The sequence below is a fragment of the Doryrhamphus excisus genome, chromosome 16 (assembly GCF_030265055.1).
Source record: "Doryrhamphus excisus isolate RoL2022-K1 chromosome 16, RoL_Dexc_1.0, whole genome shotgun sequence".
NCBI classification, from domain to species: Eukaryota; Metazoa; Chordata; class Actinopteri; order Syngnathiformes; family Syngnathidae; genus Doryrhamphus; species Doryrhamphus excisus.
Window position 1 is genome coordinate 14613993 of NC_080481.1, and position 23360 is coordinate 14637352.

Consider the following 23360-nt stretch of genomic DNA (forward strand, 5'->3'; position numbering starts at 1 on the left):
GTTTTTTTTTGTTAACGGAATGAACAAGGTAACCGCCCCTAAAATACCCCTTCAGTCTGTTCAGTTGCAAATGCTTTTTTTTGATTGGCTGGAAAGTCAGTTCATCGTTCCTTTTGCAGGGCGGGACTATCTGCACGCTTGTCTGTCTTATCCTATCGTTGCGGCTCGCTCTGTGAGTGGGGGGTGGGGTTAGCTGACTGAAAGTCCGAGACCGAGAAATTGACCGACACTCATTGGCCGTTCATTCATGACCATGACAGTTGAGTCGGAACAAACATGAACATGAGTGAACGGACTGACTCAACACGACTGACCGGGTCTATGCACAGGGGGAGATCACAGGCTAACGACCAATTGACCAAAATGAACGGATCTTTTTACTGAATGAACAGGAATGATCCAGTTCACTGAAATGAACGGTTTTGCCCAACACTAGTATCGACAAGCAAAACGTTGCTTTCTGAAAACGATGACATCACCGCAGCATCGCCTGATGTGACCGGTTGTGTACTGCTGCTGAAAAGCCAACAAAATATTGGAATATTTTGACTGGTATGACTCAAAGTCGACATTCCCTTGATATTTTTTGGTACGTCTCGACATTTTGATTTGGTGCGTCACATGGCTTTGTCTGTGTCTATTTACAGTGCACATGTCGGTTGGCCTTACACCTAACATTGTTTTCATACAGTAATATGTTCCCATGTGGATGTTTCTGTCTACTGTGTGAATGCAATTTTTTTCAACACACTAAAAAAAAAAAAAAAAAAAAAAAACTGGGGCATACCTGTTTTGACAAGGCCCCAGAGGATCGGATACAGCTATTGCCATTCCACCTTCACCGTTGAGGTTTTTTTGTCCCAAATTGGTCTGCGCTGAGCTAAACCAAAGCATATGGCTTAACGCAGGGGTCAGGATCCTTTTTAGCTAAGACCAACAATTTTAGAATCGACAAAGTCTTAATTTATTAGTTGTTGCTGGCCGCGTGGTGGAGTAGTGTTAGATCTGGGTTTGCAACTTCGTTGGACATATCTGTGAGGGGTTTGCATGTTTTCCCTGTGCGTGGGTTTTCCTCCCACATTCCAAAACTATAAATATTAGGTTAATTGTGGAATCTAAATTTTCCATAGGCATAAATGTGAAGACATAGTTCTCTTACCCCTGGTTTAGAGCTTACATCTTTCTCGCAATATAACATCTGAATGAAGTGACCATGTTCCGGTGTCCGAGTCCCTGGAAAGTCAGAGCCAGTGACCACGGTTAATTATTTTCAGTTTGAAAGTCATTTAAAAGAGACAGCAGGTCTGGATCTCGGAACCACAGCAGTCTGTGTTCTAGAGCAGCATGCCTGTCACCTTTTAATGAGAAACACATCCAAGGTGACCTATAATAGGCTCTGCTTTTCCTCACGAGCCAGGAGACTACAGGGGCCCTGTTTACGGTGGGAAACAGAAAGAAAGTCAAATTAATGCAGATGGGGGATGAAATATGTGACTGCGTGGTGTCAAATTATTTTCTCCCTGCCTTTGGTGAAAACATAAATCCCTGTAGTGCTTTTGTTGTTCTGGAGTGGAAGAGAAGTGACACATCGCTCGATAAACTGTGAGACAAATTTGTTTGGAAGCCGGAGTAAAATTGGAGGACTTGCATGTTGGCGTAAACAATTAAAGAAAAAAAAAGTTAGAGTATACCTGAGGAGCGTAGTTGAGGTGAATGCTTGTGAAAAGTTTCAGATAAGAACGGTGTTGTCGAATTAAGATAACGGCTTCTTCTCAGGCTTGTGAGAGAGCTTGGAATAGAGGTACGACTGACATTGTAAATTACTGGTAAAAATATGTCTCTCTCTCTCTCTGTGTCATCCCGTGGCCATATTGTATAGCTTGCATGGCATGTCAGCAATATGGTGCTATCACACAGGTCATGTCTATCAAAGGGACTGTACCCAAAAACCTGCCTAGAGGGGGTCAACATTCAATTGTACCTTATGTATATTATTATCCTGCATACCTACCTGTCTCATGATGGTATAAACTGGGGATGGCCCGATCAAATATACACTCGCAGTACATAAGTACTCCCCTTAACTTAAGTCATTACGCTGTTGGTGTTATTACAGTCATTGGGACAGTGAATGGAGGCAATAATATTATAGTTATTACAATAGGATGTTTTTTGTTATTGTCGTTCTGTTCACTATCATGGTTAATATTTTCATTCATTCATTCATTTTCTACCGCTTATCCTCACGAGGTTCGCAGGGGGTGCTGGAGCCTATCCCAGCTGTCTTCGGGCGAGAGTGGTCGCCAATCGCCAATCACAGGGCACATATAGACAAACAACCATTCACACTCACATTCATATATATGGACAATTTGGAGTCGCTAATTAACCTAGCATGTTTTTGGAGGAAATCGGAGTACCCGGAGAAAACCCACACATGCACGGGGAGAACATGCAAACTCCACACAGAGATGGCCGAGGGGGGAATTGAACCCTGGTCTTCAAGCTGTAAGGTCTGCGCGCTAATCACTCGACCGCCGTGCCGCCCAGTTAATATTTTCATTACTACTATTACCACTAATATGTTAGACTGATTTTATTAATGGTTGTAGATAGTTTCTCCTGTCCATTATGGTCTTTTGTAACCATCAAGGACATTTGCTGATGTAGTTCTGTTTGTTTTTGTTGTTCTGTTATTGTCATCGCAATTGTTGTTGTTGTTGTCTCTCTTTTTATTGTCCCCCTCTTGTCCCTGCACTGTTTTCTTTTTTTTTTCTTGTCTATCCCCTCCTGCTCCGTTCAAAATTTTCCATCCATTTTCTATACCGCTTATCCTCACAAGAGTAACGGGTATGGTGGAACCTATCCCAGCTGTCTTAGGGCGAGGGGCGGGGTACACCCTGGACTGGTCACCAGCCAATCACAGAGCACAACAAAACATTAAATAAAGTCAAATGAATGAATGAATAATAAGTACAAGGGGCTGCACGGTGGACGACTGGTTAGCACGCAGACCTCACAGCGGAGTTTGCATGTTCTCCCCGTGCATGTGTGGGTTTTCCTACCACATTCCAATTCATGCTAGGTTAATTGTCCATAGGTATGAATGTGAGTGTGAATGGTTGTTTGACTATATGTGCCCTGTGATTGGCTGTCGACCAGTCCAGGGTGTACCCCGCCTCTCGCCCGAAGACAGCTGGGATAGGCTCCAGCACCCCCGCGACCCTCGTGAGGATAAGCGGTAGAAAATGAATGAATGAATGAATAAATAAATAGAATATCTATAGTAATAAAGTATTAACTACAGGAGACACCATATTTGCAGCAATGGCTTCTTAAATTCAGCAATTTCACTTAAAGGGTTAATTTAAATATAAAAAATGTAAAATTTATTTTACGCCACAATCAGTAAGATATGCTTGCCAGTTGTGGTGTTCTTAAATAGCTTTCAAAAAATGTAACTTGCAGAGAGGTGCATACAATCCCATTAAACACACAAACAAAGACACACTCTCACCATTATTATCTTCAGGTAGCCACCTCATAAAAAAAAAAAAACATTTAAATGCATGAATGTGTCCTCTATCACCGCAATGTCGCTCATTTTTAAATGTCAAGCTGCACCCGTCCTTCTATCAAAAGCCCTTTCCCCATCTGGCACATGTCCAGAGCTGCTATTTCATATTTTTAGATCGCCATCTCTGATGAAACCATTACATTTAAAAAGAAGAAAAGTAAGCTGCGATAGACTGTGGAGCCTTTAGAGACCAGCTGCTCAATGACCTGATGTGACCGCCGCTCCTCTTAGTGTGTGCAAGGTGCCAGGGTGTGTGCGTCATGTAAACTGTGTAATAATGCATAATACAAGGACTAAATGACCCTTGGTGCTGGATGACATGTGCACTGGAGGGAAGTTGGGAACGGTTGGGAAAGACAGAGGGAGAGATGCTGCTTCTTTATGTAGAACTGCCATATGATTTATAGTTGTTGCATGACTGACATTTTCAGTCTATATTCTGCACATATTGGTCTCAAAAGATGAGGTAAAACAGGCACTAAAACTGCTAAATAAATTGCTTAAAATTGTGAACTAGTAGCACTTAAAGCACTAGAACGAGTGACCTTTCACCTCAGTGAGTATTGTTGGCTATCAAATTGAAAATGGACTACAATTATGAATGCTGCATCATCCACATCTTTCTCTTATGATCCAGTGTTTTTGTCAGTTCATCTTTTAGACTTGTTTTTGCATTCATGACCGACAGTTGAGTCGTTGAGTGCATACCTCAAAGTCTCAGGTTATGGGATGTACATTGAATGATGTATAAATGGGTTTCACTTTATAATAAAGTATACAGAAAAATGAACTATATATTTAGAATAGTTACCGAGGAAATAACAAAGAACTAATAAGTACAAGGGGCTGCACGGTGGTCGAGTGGTTAGCACGCAGACCTCACAGCTAGGAGACCAGGGTTCAATCCCACCCTCGGGCATCTCTGTGTGGAGTTTGCATGTTCTCCCTGTGCATGCGTGGGTTTTCTCCGGGTACTCCGGTTTCCTCCCACATTCCAAAAACATGCTAGGTTAATTGGCGACTCCAAATTGTCCATAGGTATGAATGTGCGTGTGAATGGTTGTTTGTCTATATGTGCCCTGTGATTGGCTGGCGACCAGTCCAGGGTGTACCCCGCCTTACGCCCGAAGACAGCTGGGATAGGTTCCAGCACCCCCGTGACCCTCGTGAGGAAAAGCGGTAGAAAATGAATGAATGAATGAATAATAAGTACAAGGGGCTGCACGGTGGACGAGTGGTTAGCACGCAGACCTCACAGCGGAGTTTGCATGTTCTCCCGGTGCATGTGTGGGTTTTCCTACCACATTACAAAAACACGCTAGGTTAATTGTCCATAGGTATGAATGTGAGTGTGAATGGTTGTTTGACTAAATGTGTCCTGTGATTGGCTGGCGACCAGTCCAGGGTGTACCCCGCCTCTCGCCCGAAGACAGCTGGGATAGGCTCCAGCACCCTTGTGACCCTCATGAGGAAAAGCAGTAGAAAATTAATGAATGAATGAATTCCAAAAACATGCTAGATTAATTGTCCATAGGTATGAATGTGAGTGTGAATGGTTGTTTGACTATATGTGCCCTGTGATTGCACGATGACAGCTGGGATAGGCTTCAGCACGCCGGCAACCATTGTGAGGATAAGCACTAGAAAATGAATGACTAATAAGTATCGATTATTGTTAGGTAGGTTTGCTCTTCATTAATTAAAGTAACCCATAAATGAAATCCATGAAATAAATAAAGGTTTCAATACAGCCTGATACCTCAGTATGAATTAATTTCCTTATTTCTAATACTCCTCACACCCTGGAAGCAATTAGTAAGCTTCTTTTAATTTTAATGAAGTCTAAGTAAGAATAATGAATTTAAAATTCCTACATCAAGCATATAAAAAAGAGGCTTGTGTAATCGCAATGGTGTTGCCACATGAAACATCAAGGACACGGCCCTTTGGCAAAGTCCATGTAATATACTTTACCCTGAAAAAAAAAGATAAAAAAAATAACCTAAAGACAACACTTGCAAGTATTTTCCACATAACGTCACATAAAGACACCTCGCCTGTTTGATTGACATCTGTGTTTGAGTATTAGAAGTGTTTGTGATTTCAGTGACAGCTTCCAACGCTCGCATGAAAGTGCGATGCGAGGCTGATGATGGTACAAGTTGTAGTTGTTGGCGTGATAGACAGGAATGCCAGTGAAGGGGTCGTGGAGGTAACATTAGAGATCCGTCAAATTGCAGAACATCTGTGAGGTTGCAGCTGCAATCGGAGGCTACCGTGTTGCTAATGACAGCCTAATTGTCAATTATCCTTTGAGAATCATCTGAGGCACCCCTCTTTCTTATCATTAGGATTAGATTAGGATTGGCTCCTGTGACCTAAATTAATCAGATATAGGAAACTTTTATTAAAATACTATATCAATTTGTCCATTGTGCGTTTTTCTCATATGCTACTCTTACCAAGACTACACTAATACTCATTCATTCATTTTCTATCATTTATCCTCACAACGGTCATGGGAGGTGCTGGAGCCTATCCCAGCAGTCTTCAAGCGAGAGGGCGGGGTACACCCTGGACTGGTCGCCAACCAATCACAGAGCACATATAGACAAACAACCATTCACACTCACATTTATTCATTCATTCATTCATTCATTTTCTACCACTTTTTCCTCACAACAGTCATGGGAGGTGCTGGAGCCTATCCCAGCAGTCTTGAGGCGAGAAGGCGGGGTAGACCCTGGACTGGTCGCCAACCAATCACAGAGCACATATAGACAAACAACCATTCACACTCACATTCATTCATTCATTCATTTTCTACCGCTTTTTCCTCATGTGGGTCGCGGGGGTGCTGGAGCCTATCCCAGCAGTCTTCAAGCGAGAGAGGCGGGGTACACCCTGGACTGGTCGCCAACCAATCACAGAGCACATATAGACAAACAACCATTCACACTCAAATTCATTCATTCATTCATTCATTTTCTACCACTTTTTCCTCACAACAGTCATGGGAGGTGCTGGAGCCTATCCCAGCAGTCTTCAGGCGAGAGGGCGGGGTACACCCTGGACTGGTCGCCAACCAATCACAGAGCACATATAGACAAACAACCATTCACACTCACATTCATTCATTCATTCATTTTCTACCGCTTATCCTCACGAGGGTCGCGGGCGTGCTGGAGCCTATCCCAGCAGTCTTCAAGCGAGAGGGCAGGGTACACCCTGGACTGGTCGCCAACCAATCACAGGGCACTTATAGACAAACAACCATTCACACTCACATTCATTCGACACTAATACGAATGTTTAAATAGTTGTAATATTTCTTTCATTCAGATGCAAATGTAGCTTTTGTCAATAAAAACAAAGTTTTTCAAAACTCCAAGGTGAAGACTCTCACATTCCTCGACTGTGAGTTTCCTGTCTGGTTTTGATGTAAGTTGAATCCACAACTGAGCCTGAATGAAATGCTAAGTCACTCACACTGTACAAAGAGCACATGGATGTCATATATAATGTAGTAAAAAAAAAGGTTAAATACAAGAATGACATTTGAGTACAAGCAACTGTTCCATCTCAATTATACTAGACTATATTGTTATAGTTATCACTGTCGCTTTCATAGGAGCAGATCCACATACAAGTTTAATACTATCTTTATAGCAGCTGATACTGGTGGGCCTTTTGCCTCTCTGTAAGTTTATAAAGATGTACACTTTCACATCCACGGTGATGGATTTTCTTTTTCGATGCTCACTTTACATGCCTTTCGCTTGGTAGACAAAATGAAGTGCAACAAGTAAATTAATAAGTGATTCGCTATATGTAGCTGTGAATGAGACACACTGTAGAGTATCCATAAGTGGCACGCTGCAAGTTGATGCATGTATCTTTGCAGCGGCCAGTGCGGACCTGTTCGCAGGCGTGCTGGAGCCTATCCCAGCTGTCTTCGGGCGAGAGGCGGGGTACACCCTGTACTGGTCGCCAGCCAATCACAGGGCACATATAGACAAACAACCATTCACACTCACATTCATATCTATGGACAATTTGGAGTCGCCAATTAACCTAGCATGTTTTTGGAATGTGGGAGGAAACCGGAGTACCCGGAGAAAACCCACGCATGCACAAGGAGAACATGCAAACTCCACACAGAGATGGCTGAGGGTGGAATTGAACTCGCGTCTCCTAGCTGTGAGGCCTGCGTGTTAACCACTAGACTGCCGTGCAGCCTGCAATTTTTCATTAATTAATTTTCTATGGCTTATCCTCACAAGGGTCGCGGGGGTGCTGGAGCCTATCCCAGCTGTCTTCGGGCGAGAGGCGGGGTACACCCTGGACTGGTGGCCAGCCAATCACAGGGCACATAAAGACAAACAACCATTCACACTCACATTCATACCTATGGACAATTTGGAGTCGCCAATTAACCTAGCAAACGTGGAGCAGCCCACACAGCCCACACAATTTGGTAATTTGATAAGCTGGACTGCGCCGAGATGGGTGTGGCGGCGCACCATGGGAGGTGTCCACATTTTAAGTTTGGCGCAGTGACAATTTTGTGACAAAACGAAAACAGCGCTCAAAAGGAGCGGAAAAAGCTCGCCAGTACCGACCTGGTCTATTCGGGGCGCAGGTGAAGCGCAGCCTGCGTAATGGTAAATTGGCTGACAGGTGCACAGTGCAGACATGTCACCAAAACCTCACAGGCAGAATGACAACTACAATCTCATCTAAGCGTCTGTATTGAGCCTTTGTATTAAGTGTCTCATCACGTTTGAGACGTCACACACAAACTCAAAGTAGGATACCAAAGGGGGACGACTCTGCATGGGGTGGGGGTGAACAACGCCCCTCCCCCAAATAAATGGCTTTTTCTTTTTGACAATATCTGCGTTCTTATGGACATAATCTCATCCTGTCATCCAGTCATTCACTTATATATATATTTTTGAAGTGTGTATGTAAGTCAAACTCAAAAATAAATAACAAGCCAATAAACTACGATAACCTTGACAGGACAAAGAGTTGACACACCCTTGTTAAAAAAAAAAAACAAAAACACCCACCTAAAAGCGAAACCCATTCTTGGATATTCCCAAATAAATTGCGTCCTTGCACCTTGCAGGAGGCTTATTTTGCTTGATGGTTTGCCTCGAAAACCATCAGTGCATAAGACAAGAAGGTCGGCCCTGCAAGAAGGAATATTTAGAAACAGCAGGAACACAAAGTTATTATTAATTTAAGAGTAGCTTTTGTTCCTTTGGCAGGAATGTTGAATTAAAGACGAACGGTGTTTACACAAACACCCACGCAGGCTGCTAGATAGAGCCACTCATTTCAGTAATTGAGGTTGTCCAAAGAAAAAGTATATACTAATATACTAATATAGAGTATGAGAGTATGATAAAAAAGAAAGGTATGTGCTTTCCCTTCAAACATTCATTTAGTCTTTAATGTAAGTCTGTGGCTTCCATTGAGTGACCGCAAATGCAGCTACCAGAGGCTAATGCACGGGGATTGTGTTTCTGCTTGCAAATGTACATAGGAACTTCCTGTCCTTGTCTAATACAGAAGCACAATTCACACTAATTAAAGTTTAATACTAATTACTTCTTACAGTCGCCATTACAGATGAATTACTATCAAAAATTTATGCACTACTGTTAACGCTGTTTAAAAGCCACTGATTCATTCTTGGCTCCTAATGTTCCGCAGGCTCCCTCAAAGAATGGTGTGATATAAGAAAAAAACATTTATTTAGTTTGCACACAGCCGATATAATGATTTCTCTAATATGGAGCTGCTGTGTTATGCCCATGAAAAAAGAGCCCTGCTGTAAAAAGGCAGGCAGTTTGCAAGCACTAAAAAAACAAATAAATAAAAGCATCAACCCTTGCTAATGATGAGGACGTTTTATATCCCTTATTTGTGGGAAGCGCATACAAAATAGATGTCACTTGGTTTAGTCAGAAACTGTTAATAATAATCTATTTTTTTTCATGTCCTGTGCACACTGAACTTGAAACTGAAACCATGAAAATGCAACAAAATGGAGAGCAGTGGACTATACAAGCCGAGTACAATAAATGTGTACATGTTGGCAGGTTGGCAGTGACATTGAAAGTACTCCCTGCCTGCCACGGTCCTCCTGATATTTCAACGCAACCCCACAGGGGGCCGCAAATCATGGAAACTGGTACCACTTCTTCAGTGTGCCCTTTGAGCAAGGCACAGAAAAGATTCAAATAGCATCAAATCTACACAAAATTTTTTGGAAAATATTACAAATATAATAGACCACAACTTTAATTTTTTTTATATGTCAGTCATAAAAATTATTAAATTATAAAATTAAATAATTAATGATTAAAATAACACCTATTTTGCTATCAAAGTTAAATAAATAATAATAAACTAATAATAATAAACTAAAAAACTAAAAATAAAATAAACTAAAAATAATAAACTTGCAAAAATTAGGTGCAAAGTTGCCACCAAAAAAATCTCGGCCCCATGAAAAATCAAATAAAATAAATGCATGCAGTTCTTGCCACCACATCTCTATTTTTAGAGGAATTTCTTGAAATTGTCCTCACTATTCCACCTTCTACGGTAAACAATAAGTGCAGCTATAGCTGACACTTGAACTCAACGCACGAGCACAAATGTCAGAACGTCATCAAATATCACCTTTTATGATTTCACACACAGCATCAGCATTTGGGAACAAGGATGAGGTGTGAGAAGAAATGGAAAATACTCATCTGTGGCAGCAGAAAGTTATTTATAAGTTACACTTCTGATCCTGTTTTTAGTTAATTATAATGTAACCCGAGTACATATCCTACCTATTTATTCACTGCTTTCCATTGAAATTGCTTTGAATGTGCTATAAAACATGCAAAAGTGCCTATTTTTGCACAAGATGCAGCAAAGGTTGAGTTTGTCATAACAGACGATGCCAGTAGCAGATAACAGTTTGCCCTATATGTCTGCCTTTTTTTTTATCATGTTCTAAATATACGGTACAATTAATAAACATAGACAGAAGATGCTTGTTTATTTAGCTCACTGCGGCAACGATGATGCTGATGTTTGAGGTGTGCTACAGTGCAAGAAATCATTTGATATTGTACGGTTTTGATGGCAGAAAGTCTGAACATGAAAATGTGCCTGAAGCAATTGATGATGAGGCGTATTACACAAAAAGGAATTGAGGACATGGCTGCCTCAGAGGTCACAAGGATGACACATAACACGCTGCCTCGTGCTATCTGCTAAACGCTGCTGCAGTGACTGGGATTTGTGATTAACGTGCCTGCTAAATGTTCACAAGGCTATTAACCTTTTTTTCCCCTTGCATGTTTATTAAAAAAAAAACATTTTTAAACCAAATGTTCTGTGGACATTAGTACCTGCAAGTATTGATATCAATTGACAACTGGGATAAAGGCAGCTGGGATAGGCTCCAGCATACCTCCGCAACCCTAGTGAGGATAAGCAGTAGAAAATGAATGAATGTTCTTTGGACAATAGTACCAGCAAGTATTGATATCCATTGACAACTGGGCTAAAAGCAGCTGGGATAGGCTCCAGCATACCTCCGCGACCCTAGTGAGGGTAAGCGGGAGAAAATGAATCAATGCTCTTTGGAAAATAGTACCTGCAAGTATTGATATACATTAACTATTGGGCTAAAGGCAGCTGGGATAGGCTCCAGCATACCTCTGCGACCCTAGTGAGGATAAGCAGTAGAAAATGAATGAATGTTCTTTGGACAATAGTACCTCCAAGTATTGATATCCATTGACAACTGGGCTAAAGTCAGCTGGGATAGGCTCCAGCATACCTCCGCAACCCTAGTGAGGATAAGCAGTAGAAAATGAATGAATGTTCTTTGGACAATAGTACCAGCAAGTATTGATATCCATTGACAACTGGGCTAAAGGCAACTGGGATAGGCTCCAGCATAACCCACTGCGACCCTAGTGAGGGTAAGCGGAAGAAAATGAATCAATGCTCTTTGGACAATAGTACCTGCAAGTATTGATATACATTACCAATTGGGCTAAAGGCAGCTGGGATAGGCTCCAGCATAATCCCCGCGACCTTAGTGAGGATAAGCGGTATAAAATGAATTCATGTTCTTTGGACAATAGTACCAGCAAGTATTGATATCCATTGACAACTTGGCGAAAGGCAGCTGGGGTAGGCTCCAGCATAATCCCCGCGACCCAAGTGAGGATAAGCAGTATAAAATGAATGAATGTTCTTTGGACAATAGTACCAGCAAGTATTGATATCCATTGAAAACTGGGTAAAGGCAACTGGGATAGGCTCCAGCATACCCCCCGTGACCCAAGTGAGGATAAGAGGTATAAAATGAATGAATGAATGAATGTTCTTTGGACAATAGTACCAGCAAGTATTGATATCGATTGACAATGCGGCTAAAGGCAGCTGGGATAGGCTCCAGCATACCCCGCGTGACCCAAGTGAAGATAAGAGGCATAAAAAATGGTGACTGGATGGATAAAAGTGAAAGAAAACTTTTTGAACCCTGACCAACATCCCTTTCTTTCTTTAATGCTCACACTTTGTACAGTAAGAGCCGTCTGGTGGAAACACAAGGGTGAAGAAGCTGGCTAATTAATTAAGCTGTGGGCTACTGGAATTGGTTTTGCATATAAGCATTATAACCACAAACCATAGCCCCTACACAATGGCTGAAAGACTTCAATTAAACATGCTGTTTAAACAAATATCCACAAGCTTGGAGGAGCACTCCTCTGAATTATTCATCAACCGAAAGACGAAATAAATGGCAAATACTGAAATATGCAAAAGCCATTTGTAGCTATGAGCATACAATAATAATTAGGGCACTGATTGTCCTTTGATTTATTTACTTAAAGAAATGTGTTCTTTCTTTCAGGGGCTAACAAAAGGAAATAATATAATAGCAGTAGAAATATACAGTATGATACAACCCCTGCGGAACCGGCTTTGCCTCTCTTTACTGCAGAGAAAATCCATTTTGAAAGCAATAATAGAAGTTTCTTGCGCTCAGTGTTGTCACGTCACAAGTAGCATGTGCGGAGATGGCAAAAGAAGCGGGATATTCGCCACCACAAATGTGGCGAGGCCTCTGGCTTGAGGAGGAACGCCGCTTCCCATCATCAGCAACACTGAAGTGGCATTGACCAAAAAAAAAAAAAAATGGTTGAGAGGAGGTTTAAAAGATTGGGGGAGATGTTGGGGATGGGGGGGGGGGGGGGTGTATGTCAACCTAATGTGCCTCCAGGATGTGTTATATAAGGCTATTAAATTGTCAGTGTCTAAAACAGCGCGTAGAGGATACAACCTTTGTTTGTGACAACCGAATATCCATTTTTCATGTCAGTGTGAGCAGCCAGTAGCTTCCTTTCTTGGAACAGACAATATTAAAAAAAATAAAACAAAAATCTCCCTCCACTCCATTCAACACTAAATCTCATGAATGGATGATAATGAGTAATTGCAATGATGTTATGACTTATGAGATAAATCACATATGCAACGTTGCAGATGACCGCTATTACTGTCAATCATGGGACATGGGGTCATAACATGGGTGTCACAAGCCAGCCCCCGCCATCACCTGCAGTGGTGTGGTGTGCAAGTTGCAAAGTTGCACTGTGCAACTTTGATTTTGTCCCACGAGACGTATTCTGTTTTTTTCCATGCATTCAGTTATGCTAGTGGTTCTTACGTTTTTTTCTTTTTTTAACAATTAATTACACGGCTGCACGGTGGTTGAGTGGTTAGCGCGCAGACCTCACAGCTGGAGACCAGGGTTCAATTCCACCCTCGGCCATCTCTGTGTGGAGTTTGCATGCGTGGGTTTTCTCCGGGTACTCCGGTTTCCTCCCACATTCCAAAAAAACATGCTAGGTTAATTAGCGACTCCAAATTGTCCATAGGTATGAATGTGAGTGTGAATGGTTGTTTGTCTATATGTGCCATGTGATTGGCTGGCGACCAGTCCAGGGTGTACCCCGCCTCTCGCCCGAAGACAGCTGGGATAGGCTCCAGCACCCCCCGCGACCCTTGTGAGGAAAAGCGGTAGAAAATTAATGAATGAATGAAATAAGAGCAAAGCCTGCAAGGCAGACGAGTGGTTAGCTAGGAGACCTGTGTTCAATTCCACCCTCGGCCATCTCTGTGTGGAGTTTGCATGTTCTCCCCGTGCATGCGTGGGTTTTCTCCGGGTACTCCGGTTTCCTCCCACATTCCAAAAAAAACATGCTAGGTTAATTAGCGACTCCAAATTGTCCATAGGTATGAATGTGAGTGTGAATGGTTGTTTGTCTATATGTGCCCTGTGATTGGCTGGCGACCAGTCCAGGGTGTACCCCGCCTCTCTCGCCCGAAGACGAATATCATGAAAACGGGATAGTTTTCTCTGATGAAATCATACCTACAGTAGAGTTATTTCTACATATTATCATATCTTCCTATTTTGCATATCTTAACTTGCTATATAAAATAATTGCACATCAACCTCAAGGTAAGAGATTCTCTTCACTGCGTTGACAATCAATGACCTTTCAATTGTGCACAGTATGGCGCGGCAAAGGGGACATTTGGTGGGAGGGGGTTCACCATGGTGCAAGGCCACCTCAGGCAACCATGGTTACTCTTTTTCTCTCGGCTAACACCTCCACAGGATGCACATATTCTTCCTCGCTCTATGAGATCATCTTGTGCGGTATCATTATTTGTTATTCAGAATTTAGAGTATATAAGACTCATAAAATTCTATGTGCGTTTGAGTTGTTACTATGAAAGACGTGTGGGAGAATGTTTATTTACCTTCATCAAATGAAAGTATCATTGCCAGTTATTGAACATTAGCAAGTAGCAGAAATTCACATACTGTAACTCCTTCCAGAAGGTCGAACTGAATCAGTTTTTCCAATAATATTTAATGCAAATGCAATTTATCTTTCCCAGACATACACAAACTTTAATAGTTTTACATGCAGTCAACAATTAAAAATGTAAGTCCAACCACTTCTGCCTGACTTTAAGCTAACAACCGTGAATAGAGCGAAGAATTGTGCGGAGGGTGGTCCTAGAGCGTACCTGGCCCAATGGCACAGCTTTTTGTGATGTCACAGGGAGCCAGGGTTACAAAAAAACATCTTTCACGGCTCTCTTCTAAATGTGCAAACCTCATTATCTGAAACTTCGGCATTGTTTAACATGAAAATATAATATTCTAACTATATTTATATGTCAGCAAAGTAGGAAAACATAATAGGTCCCCTTTAAAATAAAAATATGAATGAATGAGCACAAAAACAAACTTCACCCCAAATGAAACAGACCATGCTTGATAATCAAAAACACAAAAAAGATTACAAACACACAAAAAAAAACACAAATATTCTCAGTTAATATACATTCATTCATTCATTCATTCATTTTCTACCGCTTATCCTCAAGAGGGTCGCGGGGTGCTGGAGCCTATCCCAGCTGTCTTCAGGCAAGAGGAAAGACAAACAACCATTCACACTCACATTCATACCTATGCACAATTTGGAGTCGCCAATTAACCTAGCATGTTTTTGGAATGTGGGAAGAAATCGGAGTACCCGGTGAAAACCCACGCATGCACGGGAAGAACATGCAAACTCCACATGGAATTAAACTCGGGTCCCCTAGCTGTGAGGGAAGCTCGCTAACCACTTTATTACCGTGCAGCCCAGTTAATATACAGTATATTATATATCACACCAGGTGATTACTGCACAAATAGCAGTCACGGGTACAACTACCACAAACCCACAGAGAATCCTAGGCTTGAGTTTAAATGCCCTCTCATGGAATTATTAGGTGCGCTACAAGAACAGGTAGGAGGAAGAGCTCTATAGATGCATGAAAAACACAATCTGTTCTTTTTTTCATGGCATTCATGGTCTTTGGACCAATTATATGTGCGCCATATGAATCATGCGGCTGAGGCCAGCACTGCCTGTATAGCAGTAGAAAAAAAAAAAAAAACCTTGACCACAGCAGAGAATGGAATGCTGCCTAAGTCAAGCTGCTCAAGCTGGGTCATCTTGTTCTAATCACAGACCATATATATATACAATACAAAAACTTACTGTGGGGTCATGCAGCTTGCTAACCTTTGGAAAAAAAGCCCTTTATAATGCAGCTGCCAATGTGGGTTGTCTAATGACAAGGAGCATGTTGCCATGGATAGCCTACCACAAAGTGATGGACTAAGGTTCATTCATTCATTTTCTACCCCTTATCCTCACGAGGGTCGCGGGGGGTGCTGGAGCCTATCCCAGCTGTCTTCGGGCGAGAGGCGGGGTACACCCTGGACTGGTCGCCAGCCAATCACAGGGCACATATAGACAAACAACCATTCACACTCACATTCATACCTATGGACAATTTGGAGTCGCCAATTAACCTAGCATGTTTTTTGGAATGTGGGAGGAAACCGGAGTACCCGGAGAAAACCCACGCAAAACTCCACACAGAGAGTGTCGAGGGTGGAATTGAACTCGGGACTAAGGTTTTAAAAAAAAAAAAAAGTCTCCCATGGATCTAAATTTCAATTGGACAGGTCTCGTGTGATCCCTCGTCTTCTGTAATCTCGATTTTCCTGAGTAATAGCGGTCACGTTGAACTTGTGGCATTTGGCTGGCTTTAATGATTGGCCCAGCGGTGTGCATCCACTGGCCTTCTTGCCACCAATTCATGACCCGTCAACCCCAATCCTCCCACCAATCCAACAGGCGCAAAACTCGGAGCGCAGAACAAATGTCTCTGTGTCAAGATCAATCTGGACGGGCAGCCCATCTTCTGGTCATAAAACTGGCATCTCATTTATCCATGAGTGAAGACTAGCCACACTGTGCTAAATGAAATGGCATCGTTTTAAGCAACCTAAGGAATTCAACAATTTCAAATATTTCCCATTTTCCCATTTTTCCGGTGTTCTTAATGTTTTTCATTGTGAATAATGACATGCAGAATGCTGCTGATATGTTTGAGCTCCACTGGTCCATGGCGTCCTCTCTGTCAAATCTGACGGAAAATGTTTACACACCTCGAGGCCTGATGAAAATGAAAGTTCAACTACAGCGGTTTGGTCGTTTTCTATTCAGCTCAATTTCAGAAGGTGCATTGTTGCTGTTGCTGAGCAAATTGAGGGGAGTCAATGTAGCATGAATATCAGCTGCGGTGACTCAGAGAGAAAAGTGCAAAATGTACCGAATATCTAAGGGATCTTCAGTCAGGGTGTGAATTCATTCATTCATTTTCTACCGTTTTTTCCTCACGAGGTGCTGGAGCCTATCCCAGCTGTCTTCGGGCGAGAGGCGGGGTACACCCTGGACTGGTTGCCAGCCAATCACAGGACGCATATAGACAAACAACCATTCACACTCACATTCATACCTATGGAAAATTTGAAGTCGCCAATTAGCCTAGCATGTTTTTGGAATGTGGGAGGAAACCGGAGTACTTGAAGAAAACCCACGCATGCACGGGGAGAACATGCAAACTCCACACAGAGATGGCCGAGGGTGGAATTGAACCCTGGTCTCCTAGCTGTGAGGTCTGCGCGCTAACCACTAGACCGCCGTGCCGCCGGTGTGAATTCAGTTAAGGTTAAATCTTAATTAAGAACAGCAAGTGGCTTCACAGACAATGTCATCTGTTTAAGCTCCACACCTATAGAGCTTGAATCCTATAGAGCAGCGACAGACAATAACCTGCACAGAAAATGTTCCAGATCTTCCAGAATCTGCACCTATTCCTGCTATATTTCCTTGAATTTGGTTTTTATTTTTCCACCCACGGCACACCTCCGGGCACGACCACGCCGCTGTAATTGGTCACATTCCCAAAGTACTTCCTGGCTACAGCAAACAACACGTTCTAATTTTGTGGGTATAGGAGTTGATAATAAATGAATAAAGTCTTTGGAGAGGTAATTGAAATGAGCTACTGGCTGGAGAAACCTGACTTAGCATGTATGAACTCTGATGAGGAGCACTCATTGTCGGACACACTTTGTCAGAGGTGGTCATTACATGTTTTTTTGCGGTACTACCATGTTCCAGACTGCTCACTGTTCTCTCCGTAGACAGATGCACAGCGTGTCCGACATTAATGAAGCTTTCCTGGTGAGAGCTTGCCGAAATATTTCATGTTCACAAAAAACAGTCCTGTGTGAAATGACGTTGACAAATTAAAATATTTTCCTCTTGCTGGGAATCACCAACTCTAATAACTTATGCCTGAGCTTGTTTTGTAAACAGAAAAGCAGGCCTTGGGGGAGGGCAGAGAGCGAATCTCGCTCCTCTGTGACAACACAAAAGAACAATTTTACCACGCCCTCTGACATCGAACATTTTGAGCCATCCCAAAATTCTTTCAGCGCTCAATTACAAATTCTCAAACCTCATTATCTGAAACTTCCATCGTTTAACACGAGAATACAACATTCTAACTACATTTATAGGTCAGAATAATGAAAAAAAAGCATAATAAAGATCCACGTTAACAACAAATTTACCGCCTGAATATTGAATTAACCCTGAATGACTAAATTGTCCATATGTTTCTTTCTTTTTGTTTTTTTTTTACTATTCACCCACTCCAGTATTATTATTTTTTTTCACTAAAGCAGAGTGTGGAGGTGTAACTTCCAGTCTATAGTTCCCATAATGACTGTAACCAATGGCAACCATTTCTCCAGTATTTGTCCACAACTAACAACATATTCTTCCCCCTAAGCAAGGTTATGCTTTTGACCTGTTTGGCATGAAAATATGGTGGAAAACAAAAAGACGTACATGTGTGCAAAACAACAAGCACCAACCCGCCAGGGTTGGTATTCAGGAACTTGGTGTTCACTGCATGAAGTACAGAATAACGTGTTAACATTTGCTGACACAAAAGGGTTTCTGTTATATTCTGTTATTTTTTATATTTTTTATATTTATTTATTTATTTATTTATTTATTTATTTATTTATTTATTTATTTATTTATTTATTTATTTATTTTTTATATTTATTTATATTTATATTTTTTTCCCGTTTTTTTCCTACATTCCAAAAAGATGCTAGAACTCCAAATTGTCCATAGGTATGAATATGAGTGTGAATGGTTGTTTGTCTATATGTGCCCTGTGATTGGCTGGCGACCAGTCTGGCCCGAAGACAGCTGGGATAGGCTCCAGCATGCCCGTGACTCTCGTGAGGATAAGCGGTATAGAAAATGGATGGAAAAACAAGACAAATATTTCTGTTGTGATATATTCCCATTTACATTTGAAAGCAACACAATAAAAATTATTCTCCTTAAAGTTCTTTGTCAGGTCAGACGTGCATCTTAAGATATGTGATGTACGAAAACTTTCTTTGTTTTACAGCATGTCCTTGGCACGTGCTGTCTCGTGCTGCGTTGTCTTAAAGCATAAAATACCAACATTGATTTGTTGCAAGGTTAAAAATAGTTCTTTCCATTGTGATAGTCAAATGAACTCACAGGAAATCGAAGCAAGCTTGTGACAATCTAATTAAATGTGAGAAGCCAAACAAGTTAAGGTTTTCTGAGAGCAAAGGCAGCATGCCCCTTTGTTCGATAACAATCAAGTGAAAAGGCATTTTCTCCTCCTTTAAATGCTTAAAATTGGTACTATGCACAACACAGGAAAGAGCTCACCGATCATGTGGATGGTGGTTCTCCCAGGCCTCGTTCCATGGTGCTGCTGTATGGTGTCGTAGAAAGTCGCCTGACACAGCTGAATGGCCGTCACACTGACCCAGAGGCACAGGCAGAGCAGCCAGGACATGACAGGACACATCTGCTGAGGATCAGGGCAGCAAAATACATCATTTTCTCATTTTGGGACTTCAACTTCAAATAAAATATTACTGAAGATTTGTTTGTGCAATACTCAAGGCCAAATATATGTGAAATGTAATAGAGTCAGTGAGGAAAAATCGAGATGTCTGAGGTTAGGTTGAATTGATGCGTCTTTATACAACAACTGTGTTTTAACAAGTTAAAAAAAAACGTTTTTGGAAAACGTCTGTTATGTATAAAATTTAAAGGCACTGTTTTCCTTGGCGCTAACCCAGGAAAATTGCCCATTGTATTTCAGTGGCGATTCCGGCTTGAATGACGGCCTTGGCAGATCGACGCCATGGCGTGAGTATAACGCCTGTAGAGGGCGCCCGTATGTTATGTGCTTACTTCATGAGGATTTGGTTAGCGCAGAGCATTAGTAAATTGATTTTTTTTCTTTACCCCTGGACAATGCTGCCTTGGGCAATCGCCCATGTAGCCCATAGCTAGAATCGACACTGTTCGACACCCACTTTCTGCTCCGACGCTGCAGGCCACGGTCTAGGCAACACACACACACACACACACACACACACTTTTGGCATGTTTGTTGTCAGCTAAAAGCAATTTGGCAAAGTTTAGCAATAGAATTTATTTTCTTCAATTTGTTTTTTTAATGGCTGTTGGTAACATATATTAGTGTTCTTATATTTTTTGGTTTAAAAAAAAATCACCTATATATGATGTTTTCCGAACCTGACAAGGGAGTCCAAATATTTTTGCATCGTTCAATGACGGCCACATCATAAAAAAACATGTAAATATCTAAAAAAAAAAAAAAAATAGTCACACTGAAATAGTGCATAAGTCATAACATAATAGTGTAAGTCATAACAGTTTGAGGTGAGGATTTGGACAACACATTTGGCCCCATACCTATGGCCTAGATTCTTGCTTTGCAGATGGTGTCACAAGGCATTCAAGATGCTTTCCTGGCACCCCACCACTCCAATATCCAATATCCAATATTAAATTATCAATCAAAGAAATGATCCATTATTTACATGTGAATAAAAGTGTTTTATTCATTTTATTCATTATCCTCACGAGGGTTGCGGGTATGCTGGAGCCTATCCCAGCTGTCTTCAGGCGAAAGGCGGGGTACACCCTGGACTGGTCGCCAGCCAATCACAGGGCACATATAGACAAACAACCATTCACACTCACATTCATACCTATGGACAATTTGGAGTCGCCAATTAACCTAGCATGTTTTTGGAATGTGGGAGGAAACCGGAGTACACGGAGAAAACCCACGCATGCACGGGGAGAACATGCAAACTCCACACAGGGTGGAATTGAACTCGGGTCTCCTAGCTGTGTGGCCTGTGTGGCAACCACTCTTGCGCCGTGCCGCCTACAGCGTTTTATAAATATATTTTTAAATTGTCCAATATCTGACTATCTGCTAATAGTAATACAACATGAGAGCTGTCCTGGCAGGTCCACCACTTTTACAGAACCACCTTGCAATTGCTCCATTTCTCCATTTCCACTTACAGCCGCTTTAATCACTAAAATTCATCTTGAAGATGATTAAATGTCTTCTTCATGGATTGTCTTCCTGGTTTAGCCTGTCTTCTTCAAGAGCCACGATGCTGCAAATGTGGAGAGATCCCTAGGGAGTTTTTTTTCTTGTGCAGCAGAAATTCTCCCTGACAGGCTGATTCCCTTCTACTCCCAAGCAGTGTCCCTGCCTCCAAACCAAACTCCAACTTACGGAAAGACATGATTTCACAAGCAAGACGGCTGCCGGGGTATTTCTGTGTCTGTCAGAATAATGTGACAGTGACACAGCAGGAATAGGAATCCAAATCCATTGCAGCACATTGTTTAGAGAAGAGAAATAAAAACATAACAACAGCAGCGCTTTTTTTTTTTTTATCTCCATTAAAGTGACATTCAACCTCTTATGGTTTTATCTTCTGTAACAACCTGGCAACATGAATTACATTTAAAAGTTGGCTCACAAGGATCTCTTTAGATTCAAGAGACAGTACATGCACAAAGTATGAATAATTTCAACTTTTTCTCTAATTTTTATCCAAATGTTTATAGCTGAATTAACAATGTGGCTTATATTCATGGTAGAGGAGAAGCATATTTAGAAAATGGATTTGAAATATTTCCGGTATCTGTGGTGCCTATCTGAATAGTTCAATAAAGTACAAGAGTTATATTGATTAGAAATGTTTGCCTAAAGACATCAAGACAATATTATATATGATTTTTTTTCACAAAACAGACATTCCTATTGGGAATGTATGATTTACTGATAGAACTTAATCACTGTTGTGTTTCTTCCATTTGCAGAAAGTAGAAATAAAATGTTTGCCTGAAGACATCAAGACAATATTATTTATGAATTGTCCACAAAACAGTATGATTTACTGATAGAACTTAATCACCGTTATGTTTCTTCCATTTGCAGAAAGCAGAAATAAAATACTCACCTGAGCAACCGGTCAATAATTATAAAAATATGTCATCAAAATGCCATAAATCCATCCATGATGACGCTCATGTTGATTCCATTCAGCTCACTCAGCTGGAGGAGAGAACTCCACTGACTTCGCCGCTCCACTCTTTGATTGCTACAGTCCAGTGATTCAGAAATGAGAAGAAGGGGGGGTTGGTGGTGGTGGTGGGGGGGGAATAGATGTACAGCTCTTTCAAGTCCACCTTTGAAAATATCACTGCTGCCCCTTCAGGAGTGGCTCCCACTGAATTCATCTGCCCCTTTGCATGTGTCGGCACGTGCGGCAAGAACCTTGTTCAAGTGTAGTGGAATCTCTCCTCTCACCGTCTGCATCTTTTCCAGTAAGAGGCAGCCTCGGCTCTGACTGACTCCCCCCCCCACACCCCTCCCTCCTCACTCAGCGCCAAGACACAAATGTTTCTGTGCAGCCGGGCAGACTGTTAAGTCAGTTACACACGCCTTAGAGCCTTAGAGACTGCCTCTGGATTAGAAGCCATGGTGGGATTGTACGTAGCACCTGATCAGATACTGCTGAGAAATGCAAATGAGGGCGGTAGGCAGCACGCACCTAAGTGTGGCCACATGATTAACATTGATTTACATATTGAGTGAATCACCTGGGGCAGCATTTCTACTCACACGTCCCAGAAGTCACATGCAGCCGCCCCACATAATAAAACCCAAATGCGTGGACAGTGAATGCCCCATCTCACTCAAAGAAACATGGAGTTGTTGTGTTGTTATATCATATAAACAGGGAGATTGATTGTAGGGAAGTAAGAAACTTTAGTTGACACCAATGATGACCAATGATTGACAGCCGTAATTGGTGGCTTGGTAGTGAAGTTCTACCAATGTTGACATCTAAGGGGTTACGTTTTCGGGTTTAAATGGCAAAATAAGATAAGATAAGATATGCCTTGGCGGTCTAGTGGTTAGCGCACAGACCTCACAGCTAGGAAACCAGGGTTCAATTCCACCCTCGGCCATCTCTGTGTGGAGTTTGCATGTACTCCCCGTGCATGCGTGGGTTTTCTCGGGTACTCCGGTTTCCTCCCACATTCCAAAAACATGCTAGGTTAATTGGCGACTCCAAATTGTCCATAGGTATGAATGTGAGTGTGAATGGTTGTTTGTCTATATGTGCCCTGTGATTGGCTGGCGACCAGTCCATGGTGTACCCTGCCTCTTGCCCGAAGACAGCTGGGATAGGCTCCAGCACCCCCGTGACCCTTGTGAGGATAAGCAGTAGAAAATGAATGAATTTGTTATTTTTAATGGCTATTGAAAAAAAAATCACCTATATATGATGTTTTCCGAACCTGACAAGGGAGTCCAAATATTTTGCATAGTTCAATGACGGCCACATCAT

General features: G+C 41.8%; 1 protein-coding gene across 2 annotated transcripts in view; it reads right to left on the minus strand.

Moving 5' to 3' along the window:
• Nucleotides 1-22361, minus strand: part of LOC131104215 (chemokine-like protein TAFA-1) — a 33158-nt gene extending 10797 nt beyond the window's left edge. Inside the window, exons 1-2 of one of the 2 annotated variants that reach the window (XM_058051172.1) lie at nt 21963-22361; nt 19324-19468 (exon numbers count right to left, since the gene is read on the minus strand). In XM_058051172.1, coding sequence (XP_057907155.1) covers nt 19324-19465 — 142 coding nt within the window. In that variant the 5' untranslated portion in view covers nt 19466-19468; nt 21963-22361. The remainder of the gene's footprint in view (nt 1-19323; nt 19469-21962) is intronic. The other variant, XM_058051171.1, reaches the window with a different exon arrangement.
• Between the last annotated feature and the right edge of the window lie 999 nt (nt 22362-23360).